The 19,646-nt window shown below is 37.1% G+C and overlaps 1 protein-coding gene across 1 annotated transcript in view; it reads left to right on the top strand.

Annotated features, from left to right (window-relative positions):
* LOC137618086 (cadherin-99C-like) overlaps positions 1–19,646 on the top strand; it is a 271,312-nt gene that overhangs the window by 154,624 nt on the left and 97,042 nt on the right. Inside the window, exons 17-19 of the mRNA XM_068348061.1 lie at positions 16,266–16,394; positions 17,040–17,240; positions 19,621–19,646. The exon at positions 19,621–19,646 is cut by the window's right edge and continues 127 nt beyond it. Of these exons, the coding sequence (XP_068204162.1) occupies positions 16,266–16,394; positions 17,040–17,240; positions 19,621–19,646 (356 nt within the window). The remainder of the gene's footprint in view (positions 1–16,265; positions 16,395–17,039; positions 17,241–19,620) is intronic.

The following is a 19,646-nucleotide window of genomic DNA, read 5'->3' as shown; positions in this document are numbered from 1 at the left end:
ATGTTTTTACTCCTTATATTTTTTATAGAAGTTATCTTGGACATTAATCTGAAGAGGGTTTGTTGTTTAGAGACTTCTCCTTAGTTAGGACTGTACTTCACTTGTGGTCTCTGAATATTTTCAGTATAATGAAATATGTTATTATTCTTTTCTTTCTTCTGTTGAAGAATTATTCATAACTTTATTGCAACCAAAGTGTTATATTGCTCTTCTTTTAAAGAATTGTCATTGCTGTTCATTTTGGTCATTCGACACTTGTGCTAAGACTAGGCTAAACTATATTATGATCTCTGAAAATGTTAAATTTTCCTTAATTTAGATTGTGGCACGAGAGACGAAAGGCAGCAAAGCAGCTAGTGCTCCCATCACCCTCACTGTTGTGTTGAATGATGTTAATGACAATGAACCAAGACTTCCTGTGTATCCACCAATATCTGTTCAAGCTGGTTCGGCTTACAGGAATATTGCTAAGGTATGTTTTATTCAAAAGATGTTGAAAAAACATGAAGATTTACCAATTTAGTAGTTTGTATTATACCAAATTAAGAAAGTGGGTTTTTAAATATTTAACTTAGCCGGTGAATATATAATAGCTGCTACTCAGCGGCTTGACAGAAAACACACTCAAAAAACTCGCGAGCGATCGCTATGAAGGTTGCGGGTGTGCCCACCAGCGCCAACTATCGGCCAGATACCACTCTTGCATGTAAACAAACCCTTCAATTCTTCTCTGTCGACCTTGACGACAAGACGTATCATTACTCGCTGTAGAACCTGGAGTTTTCTCAACATATTTGGTGAAGTACTTCATTTTGGTTTGAGCTTTCGCAGTGCAGGTGTTTTATCTTCAACTTAAATCTTGAACTCGTTTTTGGATAGATTTAATTTTTGATGACTTTGGATTGTTTTTTGGACTTTCTTTGACTTTTAAATGGCCGACCCTTCCCTTAGTACGGAAGTGTGTTTTAGGCTTTTAGCAATTATCTTATCACGTTATAAATTAATTATAGATTTTCCTCTATATATTTTATATCTCAACCGCCTTTATTAGGCCTCTTCGATTAGCTTTCCATTTATAATAAACATCAAGATAAATTTTAATGATTTGTTTATATGCGACCTTTCCTGAGAGTAGGCGGTCCTAACTTGGAAACCGAACGTTGAGCCCTTTCAATCGTAAATAACTTTTACAGAGCAAATGATTTAAAACTTATTAAATGAATATTTTTTAGTAGATATTTTATGAAAGATTTTCTTTGAATAGTCTTCGTACTGTTTCAAAGATGAACTAACGTTTAGTTTATTTATGCTACGCAGTTTGCGCTCTATCGTTACGATAGAGAGAGTGAGTATCACGGTTTCACTTTGCAGAAAGAGTAAATCGATTCTGACGTTTTGTTCATTCTTCTTTCAAAGCTTAAATGTTTTAAATTCTATTTTAAAGGAACTTTTTAATTGAAAAACCTTTCAGTTTTTTTTTTTTCCTTTGGTCAAATAACCTGTTTATTGACGAAACGTAAGTGGGCTCTTCTCTTCGGTGCGAAATCAAGAGAGAGAGAGAGAGAGAGAGAGAGATAGAGACGGAGAGAGAGAGAGGAGAGAGAACGTTCCGATCTTTATTCTCGTCCCAAGCGAGTAACGTTGTTCTCGAGTTTCTCTCGTCCCTAGTCTCTGTACGGGGAGAAAGGATAAAACGTTTTTAGTTTTTATTCTCGTCCCAAGGCACTGTACGGTGAGAGATTGAAAACGTAGTTTTGAATGAACTAGTGTTTAGTCTCTTTCCCAGCCACTGATCTTTTTATCTTAAAATATGTTTACTGTTTTTTGCTTGTATTAATGTGCTTACATTATACGACTGATTTCGCAATTATAACCTTTTGATGAGGGTAGAATTGCGTGCTTCAGGTAGAAATCAGTTTTATTCATACCTAATGTGAATTGTTAAAAAATTCGATTTCAGTGAAATAAGTGCAAAACAAAATCGTAGTGATAAAGTGATATTGCGCAAAGTGTTATCAGTGTTGCGACCGAGGGTTCGTCTGTTCGTGCCTGTCGTTCGCCTAGTCCGAGACCTCTTGCAAGCTCCCAAGCCCAGGTGAGAAGTAATGTCGTACGACTTATGGGTTCGAGAGGCCTTGATCAGCGAACAGACGTTCCCTCTATGGTATCAGGCGTATCTCACCAAGATCGCCCCTACCATAAGGCGAGAGAGACGATTTTCTCCTCGTCATCCGAAGGCTTTTCGCATAAGAAACCGTGGAACAAGGTTTCGAGGCCCTTTAAGCGAAAGTCAGTCCTTTCAGGACAGGTCCAGCGTCCTGGTTTTAACTATTAGGACAGCTCTGACCCTATGCAGTCATCGGAAGACTGCTCGCCGCCTAAACAAAAGCGTAACACAGGCTCCGAGAGTCTTTTTGTAGGCAAGGTTTTGCAGTCACAGACGTTACCCTCGTCTCTTACCGCAACCATTCCCGTTGATCCTAAATGGGTTGTACGGCAAGACATGCAGAATAAGCTTGCCTCTCTTATGGAAGACTATTCTGCCGATAAGGTTCACGTTGATCCTAGCCGTTTATCTCATCGAGATCCTGGCCTTCAGCCGCCCAAACGAACCTTTGTGCGTCCTGTTGACGTTGGCGTAGCTAAGTCACGTCAGTCACGATATGTAGAGCCTCACTCGATGCGGTCACGTGTTGATTTTCAGCCGCATTTGGACGTTAGGCCGCTTCCTAATGCTCCTGTTGACGTTCAGGACGTTCGCCAACCAGCGGAGTTGACTTGTTTTGACGCTGAGCGTCAACTACCGCAGTCTAGAGTTGTTTTGACTGCTCAGACTAGGCAGTCAAAACAGTCTCCAGTGGACGCCGAGCGTCCTCCCGCACCTGTTGTTGTTGACAGTTCACAGACTGTTAAGCAGTTACATGACGTTGCGTCCTGGTCCGCTACTAATGCACCAGTGCGTGTGGACTCTGCTTGTAAAGCATTGCCACCACGGTAGGTCTCTCCCTTGCTTGAGACTCGGCTATTGTCGGACAAGGTTCCTTCAGATGAGGAAGTTGCTGTTCCCCCTCCTACTGATATTCCCTTGAGGACTCTGTCAGACGGAGAGGAGCCTAAAGCTGCTTAGCCCTCTATGGACTTTAAATAAATCATGCTGATTTTTAAGGATCTTTGTCCGGATCTTTTTGTAACTGCTGCTCCTCGTTCGCCTAAACGTCAGAGTTTACACTAGGCCTAGCTACTTCGAAGCCGTTGTTTTATAAGCTAGTGCTCTCTCGCTCTTCTAAGAGAGCTTTACGTTTGCTAGGCGACTGGTTTATCACCAGGAGGAGTTTGGGGGAGACAGCCTTTGCTTTCCCTACTTTTAAGCTGGCTTATAGAGCGAGAGTCTGATATGACACAAGAGAAGTTCTCGGCTTGGGAGTTCCTGCCTCTGCCCAGATAGACTTCTCAAACCTCATATACTCTCCCTGGCGCCTGGCCATGAGACGCTCCAAGATTTTATGGTCGACTTCAGAGCTATTTTCGAGCGTTTGAAGTTCTGCTGTACAACTATGTCATGCATAAACAAGGCTTTCAGGGATGGCTCCAATGATCTGACAGCCACGTTCTCTGCAGGAACAAGTCCCTCAAGGATGGCTCCAATGATCTGGCAGCCATGTTCACTGCAGGAGTACGTAAGAGGCAAGTGCGCTCAATGTGTTCATTGTCAAGACAAACTTCACGATGAAGTCTACCAGGCTGTCTTGACAGCATTAATGGAAGGCGACTGGATGGTCTCTCTCGACCTTCAGGAGGCATACTTCCACATTCCTATACACCCGGATTCCCAACCGTTTCTGAGGTTTGTTTACAGGAATGTGGGGTACCAGTTTCGAGCCCTGTGCTTTGGCCTCAGTCCTGCTCCTCTCGTGTTTACGAGGCTCATGAGGAATGTGGCAAAATTCCTCCATCTATCGGGGATCCGAGCCTCCCTGTACTTGGACGACTGGCTTCTCAGAGCATCGTCCAGTCTTCGCTGTCTGCAGGATCTACATTGGACGTTGAGTCTGGCCAGGGAGTTGGGACTTTTGGTCAACCTAAAAGTCCCAACTGATCCCATCCCAGATTATTCTATATTTGGGGATGGATATTCGCAGTCCAGTTTTTTTCGGGCTTTTCCGTCTGCCACCGAATAGAACAAGCCCTGCTCGAAGTCCAACTAATGCTGAAAAGAAAACGTTTGTTCAGTCAGGAGTTGGAACAGTCTCGTAGGGACTCTCTCATCCCTGGAGCAGTTTGTCTCACTAGGGAGACTACACCTTCTGCCTCTCCGGTTCCATCTAGCCTCTCACTGGAACTAGGACAAGACGTTAGAGACGGTATCATTCCCAGTCTCCGAACCAGTAAAGGCATGCCTGAAATGGTGGGACAGCAATATCAGTCTGAGAGAGGGACTATCCCTAGCAGTCAAGAACCCAAACCACGTGTTGTTCTCAGACGCGTCGGATTTGGGTTGGGGTGCGACCCTGGACGGTCGGGAATGCTCGGGTCTGTGGACCTCAAGTCAGAAGAGCATGCACATCAACGGCAAGGAGCTATTAGCAGTCCACTTGGCCTTGATGATATTCGAAAGCTTCTTCGAAACTAAGTGGTAGAGGTCAACTCAGACAACACCACAACTTTGGCGTACATCTCCAAGCAAGGAGGCACACACTCCTTCACGCTGCTCGAGATCGCAAGGGACCTTCTCCTATGGTCAAGAAATCGAGGCATCTCCCTGTTGACGAGATTCATCCAGGGGGACTTGAACGTCTTGGCAGACTGTCTCAGTCGGAGGGGTCAGGTGATACCCACGGAATGGACCCTCCACAAGGACGTGGGCAAGAGTCTTTGGGCTACTTGGGGTCAACCCACCATAGACCTCTTTGCCTCCTCGTTGACCAAAAGGTACCAATCTATTGCTCTCCAGTCCTAGATACAGATGCAATCCACATAGACGCGTTTCTACTGGATTGGTCTCTTCTGGACTTATATGCATTCCCACCATTCAAGATAGTCAACAAGGTACTGCAGAAGTTCGCCTCTCACGAAGGGACAAGGTTGACGTTGGTTGCTACCCTCTGGCCCGCGAGAGAGTGGTTCACCGAGGTACTTCAATGGCTGGTAGACTTTCCAAGAAGTCTTCCTCTAAGGGTAGATCTGTTACGTCAGCCCCACGTAAAGAATGTCCATCAAGCCTCCCCGCTCTTCGTCTGACTTCCTTCAGACTATCGAAAGACTCTCAAGAGCTCGAGGCTTTTCGAAGGAGGCAGCCAGTGCGATTGCAAGAGCGAGGAGAGCTTCTACCATTAGAGTATACCAGTCGAAGTGGGAAGTCTTTCGAGACTGGTGCAAGTCAACATCTGTGTCCTCGTCCAGTACCTCTGTAGCCCAAATCGCAGATTTTCTTTTACATCTGAGAAAGGTTCGCTCCCTTTCAGCTCCCACGATTAAGGGCTACAGGAGCATGTTGGCTTCGGTCTTTCGACATAGAGGCTTAGATCTTTCCAACAATAAAGATCTCCAAGATCTCCTTAAGTCTTTCGAGACCTCTAAGGAACGTCGTTTGGCAACTCCTGGATGGAACTTAGACGTGGTCATAAGGTTCCTCATGTCAGACAGGTTTGAGCCATTACATTCAGCCTCCCTGAAGGATCTCACCCTCAAGACACTTTTCCTAGTGTGCTTGGCTTCGGCTAAAAGGGTCAGTGAACTTCATGCCTTCAGTAAGAACATCGGTTTTTTCTACAGAAAAAGCCACTTGTTCACTTCAACTTGGTTTCCTGGCCAAAAAATGAACTGCCTTCTCGTCCTTGGCCTAAATCTTTTGATATTCCTTGCTTATCAGAGATCGTAGGCAACGAACTGTAAAGAGTATTATGTCCTGTTAGAGCTCTTAAGTTCTATTTAGCTCGTACTAAGTCATTACGAGGTAAATCTGAGGCATTATGGTGCTCAGTTAAGAAACCATCATTGCCTATGTCAAAGAATGCTTTGTCATATTTTATCAGATTTTTTAATACGAGAAGCTCATTCTCACTTGAATGAGAAAGACCGATGTTTGCTTAAGGTTAAGACGCACGAAGTTAGAGCTATAGCAACCTCCGTGGCCTTCAAGCAAATAAATCTCTGCAAAGTATTATGGACGCGACTTTTTGGAGAAGCAAGTCAGTGTTCGCGTCATTTTACTTAAAAGATGTCCAGACTCTTTACGAGGACTGCTACACACTGGGTCCATTCGTTGCAGCGAGTGCAGTAGTGGGTGAGGGTTCTACCACTACATTACCCTAATTCCAATATCCTTTTTAATCTGTCTCTTGAAATTTTTTTTAATATTGTTTTTTGGGTTGTACGGAAGGCTAAGAAGCCTTTCGCATCCTGGTTGATTTGGCGGGTGGTCAAAGTCATTTCTTGAGAGCGCCCAGATTAGGGGTTTGATGAGGTCCTGTTGTATGGGTTGCAGCCCTTAATACTTCAGCTCCTGGGAGTCTTTCAGCATCCTAAGAGGATCGCTGGGCTTCGTGAGGAAGACAGACTTACAAGGCAGAGTAATCGTCTAAGTCAACTTCCTTACCAGGTACCTATATATTTTGGTTTTGTTATATTGATAACTGTCAAAAACTCTTAGCTTATACGCTGTAAACTTAATTAACTCTGGTCTCTACCCACCGCCTTGGGTGTGAATCAGCTATTATATATTCACCGGCTAAGTTAAATATTTAAAAATGATATTTTAATTATAAAATAAATTTTTGAATATACTTACCTGGTGAATATATAAATTAAAGGCCCTCCCTTCCTCCCCAATAGAGACGCAGCGGGACGAGAAGAATTGAAGGGTTTGTTTACATGCAAGAGTGGTATCTGGCCGATAGTTGGCGCTGGTGGGCACACCCGCAACCTTCATAGCGATCGCTTCGCGAGTTTTTTGAGTGTGTTTTCTGTCGAGCCGCTGAGTAGCAGCTATTATATATTCACTGGGTAAGTATATTAAAAAATTTATTTTATAATTGAAATATCATTTTTCACTACCATGTTTTTAATCTATATTGAGATATATAATTCATTACCTTAAAGGCTATAATTTCAAAGATTTGTTTTACTGTTAATTAAATTTTTTTAGATTACTGCTAAGGACAATGATGCTGGAAAAAATGCTGAGATTGAATATACTATCAACCATGTTTCCAATAATGGGAAGGAAAAGTTCACTCTTAATGGCACGTCAGGTGACTTGGCTCTTGTTGGTGAAGTAGATGCTGGAGCACAGTATTCTGTTACAATCAGGGTAAGTGCATTAAACTTAAAAGTGATTTTTTGTATAATCAATAAACCCTTTGAACATGGCCAAAATTTTCTTTTGTAATAATTTGCCGTAGCAATGATAAAAACTTTGTAGAATGACACCTTCATGTCTCGGTTCTAGCCCATGATTTTTTTAAAAGTGTTTGAAAGCAAGTTCTAATCTAAATATAATTACTTCTTTTGGCTTTAAGAATCTTAAATAGAAATGTTGTAGAGTACACCATTGTAAACCTTGAGTCCAAATTTATCTGGTGAATTTGAGGACATGAATTCTTCAATTATTTAACGAAAATAAGACAGAAGAATTCACTTCACCAAGGTGTTTTATTCTTGAGATTATGTCCTGTAATATTTGTTTCTTTGCTTCCACTTACAGTACTATTTTTTTTTTTTACTAAACCTTACTTTTTTCCATGTTGACTATAGTTAATAGATAAGTCAGTAAGCCTTTTTTCTAGTAGAGTTATGACTAGTTTAGCTATGACCTTAGATAAGTTATGAACATTCATCCTTTCATTGGGATGTGAGCTAATGTGAAACAAAATGTGGTAAGAAGACTGTGAACACCTTGTGAGTGGCGTATGAGCACTGCATGACTGATTGCTACCCAACTGGTGCAAGTTTATTAGTCCACAAAAAAACCACTAGCCTACTTCCCACCCACAGTTCCATCTGTGCCTGCTTTACCCGATAACCAAGTTGCCTTCTCAACTCAGACTACTTTTATCCCTGACTACTTGGTGCCTGTTCTGCTTGTGTCATTTCTTACCTACCCAAGCCGTGCATTTCTTGCTAGGGATATTTCTTTGTTGGAGAATTATTTTGCACAAGAAAGGGTTTTTTTCCTCAATGCCGGGAGTTATTAGACAATGTACTGTGTATGCCTTTTAACCAGACCCACCACCTGTTGTTCCTGTTCTTCATGATACATTGATATGTTTCTTATTGTGGTTTTACAAGCTGAGCCTTCAGCTCATGTTAGAAAGACTTCTCATGTTGGTTTGCCTGCTATGACAATGCCCTTTTACATGAACCTGTGATTCAGGTACCTGCTATATACAGTATGTGACTCCTGTTGTACATCCAGCCTCTGTTGCTTTTTCATTAACTGTTGCCTTGACTACCAATTATGTGTCTGCTTCTGTTTTTCTTGTTCTTCAGTTTTCTATGTTTGCTACTTTTCTGGAATGCACAATATCTGCTGTTTTTGCAGTTCCAGTTGAACTTGCTACTCCCACTGAGCTTGCTATTCCTGGGACTCCAATATTATGAGCTGTTTCTGTATTACCCATTGTATTGTATGCTATTCTTATGCCTGCTCCCCTTTCACCTGAGTTTTGGCTTCCCTCCAATGTCAATTTCTAGTTCCTACTGCCCTAGCTGCTATTGAGTCACTGCTTTTGTTACTCTAGCAGCCCCCGGTAGTCTATCTCTACTGCCCCATCCATAAGATGTTCTCAGGAGCTTCTTTTTGAAATCACTGATAGTTGATGATATACTGATATGTAAGTCCAGTGACCAAAGATCACTTACACTCATGGGTCCCACTTCAGGTATGATCCAAGCTGATTTACATCTTTTCCTTAACAGAGTGTTTAAGAAAATGAGCATTTTAGTTTCCTGTTAAATATTATTGTAGATTTTCATTAATTATTTCTAGTCAGAGTTCAGTGATGTATCATAGATTCTCTCATTTTTACTGTTCTATATCTAACTTACACAAACTTTGAGGAGGGTAGTTTCTACCCACTGATAGGTCCATTTAGCTCATTTGAACAATCATTGTTCTTCTGTCTGGGATAAGAGAGGCAAAGTGTGTCATGATACATTTAAAAAACTGCAAAGATTCCGTGATGTAATTGACAAATTTGTGTTACAAAATTGGTTGTTTGCTCTAAAAGCTAAGTTTTTCATATGTTGCAGTTGACAAACATAATATACATACTTTGCCATTTCTAGTAGTACACCTGGGTCCTTTTTACACTTAATCCACCTCTCTCTCCATGTTAAATTTTGCTAATAATTTTGCCTTTATTTTTATTACTTTTTCTCTTATTTTACAGGCTACTGATAAAGGAGGATTGTATAGTGAAAGTATTATTGATGTCATAGTTAACAGAGGACCTAATAAGGGAGGCCCAATCTTCACTCTTCCTAAATACTCTGCTCCTGTTAGTGAAGGCACTCCACCTAACTCGGTTATTTTAACTTTGTCGGTAAGTTCTTGCATTATCATTTTAAATTGCATATAATTTTCTTCAATTAAATGTGTGAGAAAAATGACATAATTTTATGCCTCTGATGAACATCTCTATACTATGGGTTTTAGGGTGAGTATATGTGTTTGCTATTTTTGTCTTATGGGTGAGACACTGTGAATGGGTAATTTGCAATAAATAACTTTAAGAACCTATGAAACATAAATGATCAATATATGAATTCAATAGTGTAAGACCTATTGTAACAAAATTGAATTCATTCAATATTTATTTTCTTTTAGATATTTTTTTTCTTTAGTGTGTATCTGAATCACCAGTAAATAGTAATCTAGGTTCTGGTTACAAATTTGGAAATGAAAATCCACAGAAAATGTGGGGTTCAGGATCACCTTCCCGTTTATAATGTGTGTACGTGGATAACTGATTGAAGCAAGTGAATGTTCTATAGAAAATTGCTATTGATGATAAAAAAAAAAAATTAGGGTGGTTTTTATGTACAGGATTATGTGCCTTTTACAGAGAGGAAATATATCTGAAGAAAATTGAAAGAAATTACTGTCATAATTGATAGAGGTTTTGAATATACATAATGTATTTGTATCAAACAAATCATTATTGTATAATGTCCTATGGTTCTTTTTGCAGTGTTCTCACTGACAAATATGTTTTATCAGTTTATCTCACATATATATAAAACATGAAATTTAAAGGAAATTATGTCAATCCAGTGAATCTAGGAACTGATTCAGAAAGAATATGAGAAAATGCTGAAAACTGGAATCGTTGAAAGGTCAAATTCCAAATACTTTTTTTTCATTAATGATGTAGAAAAAAAGGATGGATAGAATAAAGTCTGTATAGCTTGTTTTCAACTGAATAAGTAACTGAGTTCAATTACAAACCAATGGCAGACCCAAAATCCATGATAGTAAAACTTTGAAATAAAAAGTTTTTAAAGTGAAAAGCTGGGGATACATGTACAGTATTGACAAATCCCAATGAAAGAAGCATCAAAGGTGTCTTTTATAGGTTCAAGTGAATGTTACTTGTTCAAGAGAATACCATTTGAACTGATGAACTTGGAAGCAACCCATAACAATGATGATAGAGATATTATCCAAACCAAAGAACATTTAATCGTTGTGGTGACTGGAGTGTGAGTATTTATGGAATAGTCAAAGAAAATACCGGTAGATTAATGGATCCTTAGAAAATTTTGTGCAAATGATGTGAAGATTTACAAAAAATGGGACATTGCTCTTCAAAAGACTGGTAAGAAATAAACAAAATATAAAGTGAGAATGGTAAATCTGCTGCAGTTACTTGAGAGTACCCTGTAGCCGATGATTGTATTATATTAACTATGCAAGTAAGTGTAGATCTCCATGAAAGAACTCTTTTGAACTCTTAGACATGGATAGTGGAATAAGGAGCTTTAATAGTTTGATTACTAACATATGAAGGTTATGTAAATTTGATCTCTTCATATCACTGGAGTAAGATTAGAAGACCTTTGTTTTGTTCTGAAGATATTGTTAAATTTTCTCTCGGATCTTTCAACGATGACTGGATTTGCTGTCACCTCTTGAACTTCATGCCTTATTTCAAAAGAAGATTGAAAAGATCCTTCATTTCAAAACATTGTTTTATAATGAGTTATGACTTTTGATGTAGAAAAACTGATAATTGATTATCATATCTGAGATCTGAAGCCGAAAAGAATGGTTTCACGAGCTTTAATGTAAGCTATGCAAATTAGGAATCTGTTGGGTTATCAGATTAATATCTGCACATGGTTAGAAGCTGGTGGGTCTAGATTAAACCTCAGACTATACAATTAAAACAGTCCATAAAAAATTATCAATTTTGAATTGCGATCTTTAGAAGATTTATTTTTTAAAAACAAACAAAGAACTACCTTTCTTCAATATATGTAATTGAAGTACTTTACTTAGATACTCAGAAGAGTATTTTAAATTTGTTTGTTTCTTGTTTTTTGCATTTTACTATTCCAGTACACAGGTAGGCTATACAGTACATGAAAGAGGAGTCTTGTCATAGGGAATTGATCTGAGGAGCAGGGCTGTCAATATTCTCAAATAAGAATTGTCATCTTTTTGTGAATGTAACTTGAGCATTATTCAAGTGGTTCAGGTGGGTGCTTTTTATTATCAACCAAGATTCTCTTATCCAAGTAATCTCTATGGAAAATAGTTAACCTTGAGACAAGTATCTTTTTTATGGTTGAGATTTAATGTTCATAAATTCATATCTTTTCATTTCTCTGTGAACTAAAGTATGGAACAATTTCTAGGCTCTGTGTGAGACTTTCAAATCTGTGAGAGTGTAGCGTACTTTCAGAACCTTTACTGAATAAAACGGTATTTCAGTAACACCTGTATTAAAATTACCATTGAGGGTTGGTGTAGGGTTGGAGCAGCAGTACCATGACTGAGACAGGATTCACTGAACTGAACTTCTAAAGTTTATCAAAGAAAGCAGGTGAAGTCAAGAAAATGTGAAGCTCATCAATATCAAAAGATGGGTGAACTTGTGTGTTGTCTAAAGGTCGAGGTGCGTCAATATCATCGTTGACCCCACTATAATCAACTAGCCTAGTCTTTTCTGGCTTCTCCCCTGCACTAACAACAAGTTTCCTTTTGTGCTTAGAACTGTTAATTTGATCGACAACGGTTGAAACAATTTTCCATGAACGGTATTGAGAGAGAAACCAAATCTTCACATCAATTATTTTAATCTCAGTATTGCCCATGACTCGATACACAAAGGAAACGTGGATCATGATCTCCCAGAAATAATTCCCACACACATTTCAATCAATAATTGTCAACTAGACCAGGGAAAGACATTTTTAAAGCCCAATACGTAAACAATGTGAGCAATGAGAATGTGAATGTGATTCTTTTCTCTATAAATTCTTGTATCGGTTTCTATCACTCCTAGTACTTTTATTTGTTCATATATATTGAAGAATGGTTGCTGTATTTATCATTTGGATAAGCACCCAATTCAGATGCATACAAAGCTCCTCTCTTTGCATCTTGAGTATTTTTTATTTTTTACCATAAATTGTCATTAGAAAAGAACTCATGATCATCAGTCTTCACTTAAAGAAGTTATTTTGATATTTTTTTTTATAGGCCATAGACCCAGAGGGGGATCAAGCTCGTTTCTCTCTAATAAGTGGCAACGAACTACGCCATTTTGATATTGGAGAGACATCGGGGATCTTCCGTCTTGTTGACCAATTAGACAGAGAAAGTTTAGATGCATATTCATTGGTAAGTAAAATTATTCTTAGTGAAATGTATAGTTTGTTTTTGCTTATAATGTGTATAATTAAACTTTTGATTAAGCAAGGTACACTTATTACTTATAATTGGAATTCCTTTTGTAGGTTGTGAAGGCAGAAGATCCAGAAGGCTTGTCAAATACAGCTACAATTAGTATTAAGGTTGAAGATGTAAATGACCAAACCCCAGAATTTTTAGGTCTTCCTTATTCCTTTAGAGTGAATGAGGGACGAGAAAATGCTCCAGTGGGTAATGTGACGGTTAGTATTATTCTTCTTTAAAGTAAACTAAACTATTTATACATACATACATATATATATATATATATATATATATATATATATATATTTATATATATATATATATATATATATATATATATTATAATGTGTGTGTATGTGTGTATACCTATAGTATATACTTTGTAGAAATCATGAAAGCTAACATGTAATGATCACAGAATATGTATTATAGTCACTAATAGGACAAAAGTATTAAGTCCAATCAAGTCTTTTCATTTTTCCTTTCATGGCTATAATATATACACTACTATATGTTTTTATGTACATATAGGTATATAGTATATCTATCTATCTATCTATCTATCTATCTCTATATATATATATATATATATATATATATATATATATATATATATATATATATATATACAGTATATATATATATATATATATACAGTATATATATATATATATATATATATATATATATATATATATATATATATGTATTATTCCTTGCTAAGCTACAACCCTAGTTGGAAAAACAGGATGCTATAAGCCCAGGGGCCCCAACAGGGAAAATAGCCCAGTGAGGAAAGGAAACAAGGCTAGATATACTAGTGTACCTGAGTGTACCCTCAAGCAAGAGAACTCTAACCCAAGACAGTGGAAGACCATGATTCAGAGGCTATGACACTATCCAAGACTAGAGAACAATGTTTTGAATTTGGAATGTCCTCTTAGAAGAGCTGCTTACCATAGCTGAATAGTCTCTTCTACCCTTATCAAGAGAAAAGTGGCCACTGAACAATTAAATTGCATTAGTTAACATCTTGAGAGAAGAAGAATTGTTTGATAATCTCAGTGTTGTCAGGTGTATGAAGACAGAGAAGATTCTGTAAAGAATAGGCCAGACTATTCGGTGTATGTGAAGGCAAAGGGAAAGTGAACTGTAACCAGAGAGAAGAATCCAATGTAGTGCTGTTTGGCCAGTCAAAGGACCCCATACCTCTCTAGCGGTAGTATCTCAAGGAGTGGCTGGTGCCCTGGCCAACCCACTATATGTATGTATATATATATATATATATATATATATATATATATATATATATTTATTTATTTTATTTATTTATTTACAGTAATATTCTTAATTGATTCCCAGAGGCTTGACTAAAGTTGATTTTTTTTAATGAATGTTGAATTTTTTCCGTATAAAGTGACCTCAAGGATCCCTATACATGTTCTGAACATGAGAAAGTACTTACAAGTTGCTATAAGTTTGTAAAAACCAGAAACTTACAAAGTACATTAATAAGCTTCAGTGTGATGTACAGTACTTTACAGTACTTATTTATTATTTTATTGATTAGAGACTTATGTAAAGTGAGATAAAAAAACTTATGTAGGGTTTAATTTTAAGGGATATTTAATATCTAAGGAGAGCAACGTAACATTGAAACTGATGTAGAGAGGGGTATTACTGCCTGTGCATATGTGTGTGTACATTATCATCTTCTCCTATGCATATGTAAACTATATATATTGTGTGTATATATATACATATACTGTATATATATATATATATATATATATATATATATATATATATATATATATATATATATATATATATATATATATATATATATATACTGTAGAGAGAGAGAGAGAGAGAGAGAGAGAGAGAGAGAGAGAGAGAGAGAGAGAGAGAGAGAGAGAGAGAGAGAGAGAGAGAGAGAGAGAATTAACCCTTTCTGAGATAGTCACAGCCACCCATAGTAGATTAGTTTGCTGTGAGTGATCAGACAAGTCTCCCACCATCTCCAATCAGCAGCTGACCAATTTGGTGATGAAAACTGGCCAAACCCCAGACATAAATAAGGATATGTCTGAAGCTGCATTTGTTGTTGTACATACATACATACATATACCAAGGCACTTCCCCCAATTTTGGGGGGTAGCCAACATCAACAAATGAAACAAAACAAAAAGGGGACCTCTACTTTCTACGTTCCTCCCAGCCTAACAAGGGACTCAACCGAGTTCAGCTGGTACTGCTAGGGTGCCACAGCCCACCCTCCCCCATTATCCACCGCAGATGAAGCTTCATAATGCTGAATCCCCTACTGCTGCTACCTCTGCGGTCATCTAAGGCACCGGAGGAAGCAGCAGGGCCTACTGGAACTGTGTCACAATTGCTCGCCATTCATTCCTATTTCTAGCACGCTCATTTGCCTCTCTCACATCTACCCTCCTATCACCCAGAGCTTTCTTCACTCCATCCATCCACCCAAACCTTGGCCTTCCTCTTGTACTTCACCCATCAACTTCTTGTTGTATCTACAGAAATATCACTATTATGTCTAACATTACAATAAGGTCAAAATTATTTACAATATTGTTTTGCCTTATAACATCAGCCTAATTTAATAACTGATGTCTCACTCAGCCATCTTATTGACTTTGTAGATATTTGGATTCAGTTAGCTAGTGACACCAACCACCTGTTGAGATACTGTACTACTGTTAGAGAGCTACTGGGTCCTTTGACTGGCCAGATAGTACTGCATTGGATTCTTCTTTGGTTATGGCAAATTTTACTTTGCCTACACATACATTGCATGACATTGCGTGTTCTTTATACACTTTCCTCTCTTTCCTCATACACTTAACAACACCAAAATAACCAAAAAATTCTTCTTCACTCAAGGGTTTAACTACTGCACTGTGATTGTTCAGTAGTTGATTTCCACTGGGTAAGGGTAGAAGAGACTTAAGCTATGGTAAGTAGCTCTTCTACTCTTCTAGGAGGTCACTCCAAAATCAAATTTTGGGTCGTGTCATAGCCTATGTACCATGGTCTTCCATTGTCTTGGGTTGGCGTTTTTGTGCTTGAAGGTACACTCAGGTACAGGTACAATGTTCTATTTGTTTCCTTATTTCCTATCCTCCCTTGTCTATTTCCCCTGTTAGGGCCCCTGGATTTATAGCATCCAGCTTTTCCTCCTAGGGTTGTAGCTTAGCAAGTAATAATAATTGTTTTTCTCATATAAACAAATACTAATATCAAAACAAATTTTTCCTTATTATGATCTTATTTGTACCCATAAAGTTGAAGAAAGTTCTAAGCAGCTATAAAGACTTTATTTCTGTTGCTCCTTTAGGCTGTAGACGGTGACGAGGGAATTCTCGGGGAAGTTTTCTATTCTGTTCCTGGAGACACTCCATTCACTATTTCAAGTAATACAGGTGAAATTAGAACTAAGCAGCCTCTTAACTATGAGAAAGAGCAGGTATGTTAAATGCATTATTCTGTCATATACTGTACAGTATTTCATTAAAGAAGTGATAGTTGCTTATTATATTATGTATTCATCAGTATTTTTTTATATTGACAGCAGTTTTTAAATTGATATTGCTAATTTTTATTAAGTCTATTTGCAAAATCTATATATTTAGAAAAAAAAATTGCTTCAAATTGTAAGTTGTTACTTATAAACTTGATGTACAGATCATATAGTGGTGATATTATGTACAGTAATTGTCATCATTTCAAATGAGTTCTAGGTACCATGTGTAATCTGTCAAGTTAATAAGCCAGATATTTCATTTCCGTGTTACTTGATCTTTGAGACTGTATTTGTTTGGTGTAATCTTTTACCAAACTAGTCCTCTGCATGTTTTTAGATTTGGTATTCATATTTGATTTTAAATATGTAATGAGACAATAGATTATTATAATTTTCTTATAGACCCTCATTCTTCAGCTAATTTCTTGAAATTGCATTACAATATTGAGTTTCCCGATTATAGAATAGTTATGAAATGATAGAAGCTTAAAACAAATTAAATTTTTAACATTAGTAAAGGGAAATTTTCAATGACATGATCTATAAAACATTTCTGAAAAAGTATTGATAATTATAATTTTTTATCAGGTACACTATTTAGTTGTAACAGCGAAAGATGGTGCCACGGACCCTCACCTAGCCACAGCTACAGTAACTGTCCTTGTGAGTGATGTTGGAGATGAACCACCCGTCTTCATGCAGCAAGTCTATAATGCCTCCATTGCTGAAAATGTGCCTGATGCACCTTTAGTTGCAGTGACTGCAACAGATCCAGATACCATACCAGAAGTAAGGAAGATTAATTTTCAGTATGTTGATATAAACATAATTTACTCATTTTACTCTTATGAAATATTGCCTCTTGAATTTTTTTTCCATTCCCAAAAGTGAAACTGTCTTTCTTTGCCTTAAACTCTGATATCCAAACATCCATTTTTGTGTAAAATTTATGCTTAACTATGTACTTTATATCATGCCATCTTGGAGTATAGATCTTCAGAATTACCAAAATACATTGGAATATTTTTCATCCGCATAGTTCTGTGCCTTGATAGAATACAGTAATCCATAATATAAAGAACTGTCTTCTATTTGTTTTCCTATCGCTATGTAGTTAATTAGGTTCAAATTCTATATGATACAATCTGTTTATTATTCATTATATTACCTACAGCGATAATATTAGGATTTATGTCACTCACATCACATCAATTGTTTTAATGTCTGTTGGTTTATCATACTGATAAGTCATATTTGTATCAATCATTATATTTATCCATTTATTGATTGGAATAATTCCTATTTCACCTGGTGTCAGTCAATTGATGTGCTTTGTCTTTTAGGTGCGTATGAATTGTTCACATGTATAATGTGAACAATTCTTTTAGAGCAGTACCTGTAGTATGGCTTCAATATGACATGAATGATTGATTATTGAGAATTTCCATGCATTATAACTGCACAGGTCATTGATGCCACTTTGTTATTAGATCTATGAACCTTTTTTCCTGGTATATAATTGGTTGGTTATCTATTTTGTGGGGGCTCAAATATTCTATTGATGTATATTTTTTTTAAAACTGGACAGCACAGTATATCTAAAATTACACTAGCTACTCAAATGAAATAGCCAATTACCTAACTGCAATAAAGTTAGAAATCAGTGCAGAAAGTAAAACATCTGTAAAAGTGAACATAGTTCCTACTGGACTAATTGTAGGAGAGTTTGGATGCAGTGGAGAAGTTGCCAAAAAATTGTAACACTTTGTCTACAGGATCAGGAAAAAAAATAATCCGTAGTCACATAGAGAAATATGAATTATATTTTTAATTAAAGTGAGATGAAACAAAATAGATTAGGAATGCTGATCAATGATGAAATGACAGCACATGTGATAAATGTGGGAGAAAACAGTTAAAGGGTAATAGGGGCTTAGAATTGTAATAGGAAAAAAAGGTAATCCTTCTTTGAGTATATATTTTGAGAACAAGGAGACTCAGGTGATGCATATAAGGATGTGACGAAGAGGTATGAGATGGAGATACAAGCCACAGAGAAGTATAACTTGAATTTTGTTAGGGCCAAATATCAAAGAACCCCAGTTTGATATTTGCAATACAGTATACAAAAGTTCTTGGAAATTATAAGTAGAGAAAGGGATAGAGAGGTATACAGAGAGAAAAATAGGAAGAGGCCAGTAGGAAAAGAAAGAGATGTAGGATGAATAGAATCAAGACTCAACACATTAAAAAAAACTGAATTGGAAAGGGAAGTGATTGGGGAAGAGATGGCACATGATTTAGACATAAGCTGAAATATTTTAATGTATCATTTAATATTTTCACAAAAGTTCAATAATAATAAGATAAGTGGATAAGTAAATGACTAATTAAACAATGAGTGTTGAAAGATTAGATTATTAATTGGAGCAATCCTTTGAGAATAGTCCAAAACATCTTGTCTTGGAACCTCTGTGAAATGTCAACCAATCATCAGACCCTCGAGAAGTGAGATTGCTAGCCATCAGGGATCGGCAGATGTGTGTTTGTGTATGTATTGAGCTACTAGCTGATGACTAGTTTTCTCCTATCAAAAATTAAGTTGTCTGGGCATTAGCAAGCAATGGTTATATGGCAGAATGAGCACAATCTATTTTGTTCACCATTTTTTCCATCTTTAAAGTTGAGGTTTGGTCTAGATTTTAAAGTAATTATCTCTTCAACTTTGATTTTAACAAGCAATAAGTTAATAGAATGCCTTCATGGGTAAGTTGGTATTACTACCACAAAGCTAAGACTAGCTGTTTTTGAGTATTAGGAAATACTTTGATACTGATTTAAAAAATAAGACATTTTCAACATCATATTACAGTGTATGAGTCACAGAATAGTTGCATGATGATGAAGATACGTTACAAGAATACTGAGAGAATTGAGTTATGAATAAAATCCAGAAGCCTCTCTTTCACGAGTGTAAATCTTTGTACCATATTACTTAAACTTACTTGAACTCCTATGTGCAAGTGGCTTATGCTTTGAAAAAAATATTTATATCACAGCATATCCAAAGAGTAGATAATATTTCTGAATAAAGTAGTATGTTTTTCTTGTACTTATTAAATGGAAATTCTTTCTTGTTCTCCATCTGTATCACTTGTATCTTCCACAGATAACTTACGTTTTAGTGAGCGGGAA

This window comes from Palaemon carinicauda, chromosome 24, assembly GCF_036898095.1.
Source record: "Palaemon carinicauda isolate YSFRI2023 chromosome 24, ASM3689809v2, whole genome shotgun sequence".
Classification (NCBI taxonomy): domain Eukaryota; kingdom Metazoa; phylum Arthropoda; class Malacostraca; order Decapoda; family Palaemonidae; genus Palaemon; species Palaemon carinicauda.
This window is presented reverse-complemented; position numbering and strand designations above follow the sequence as displayed.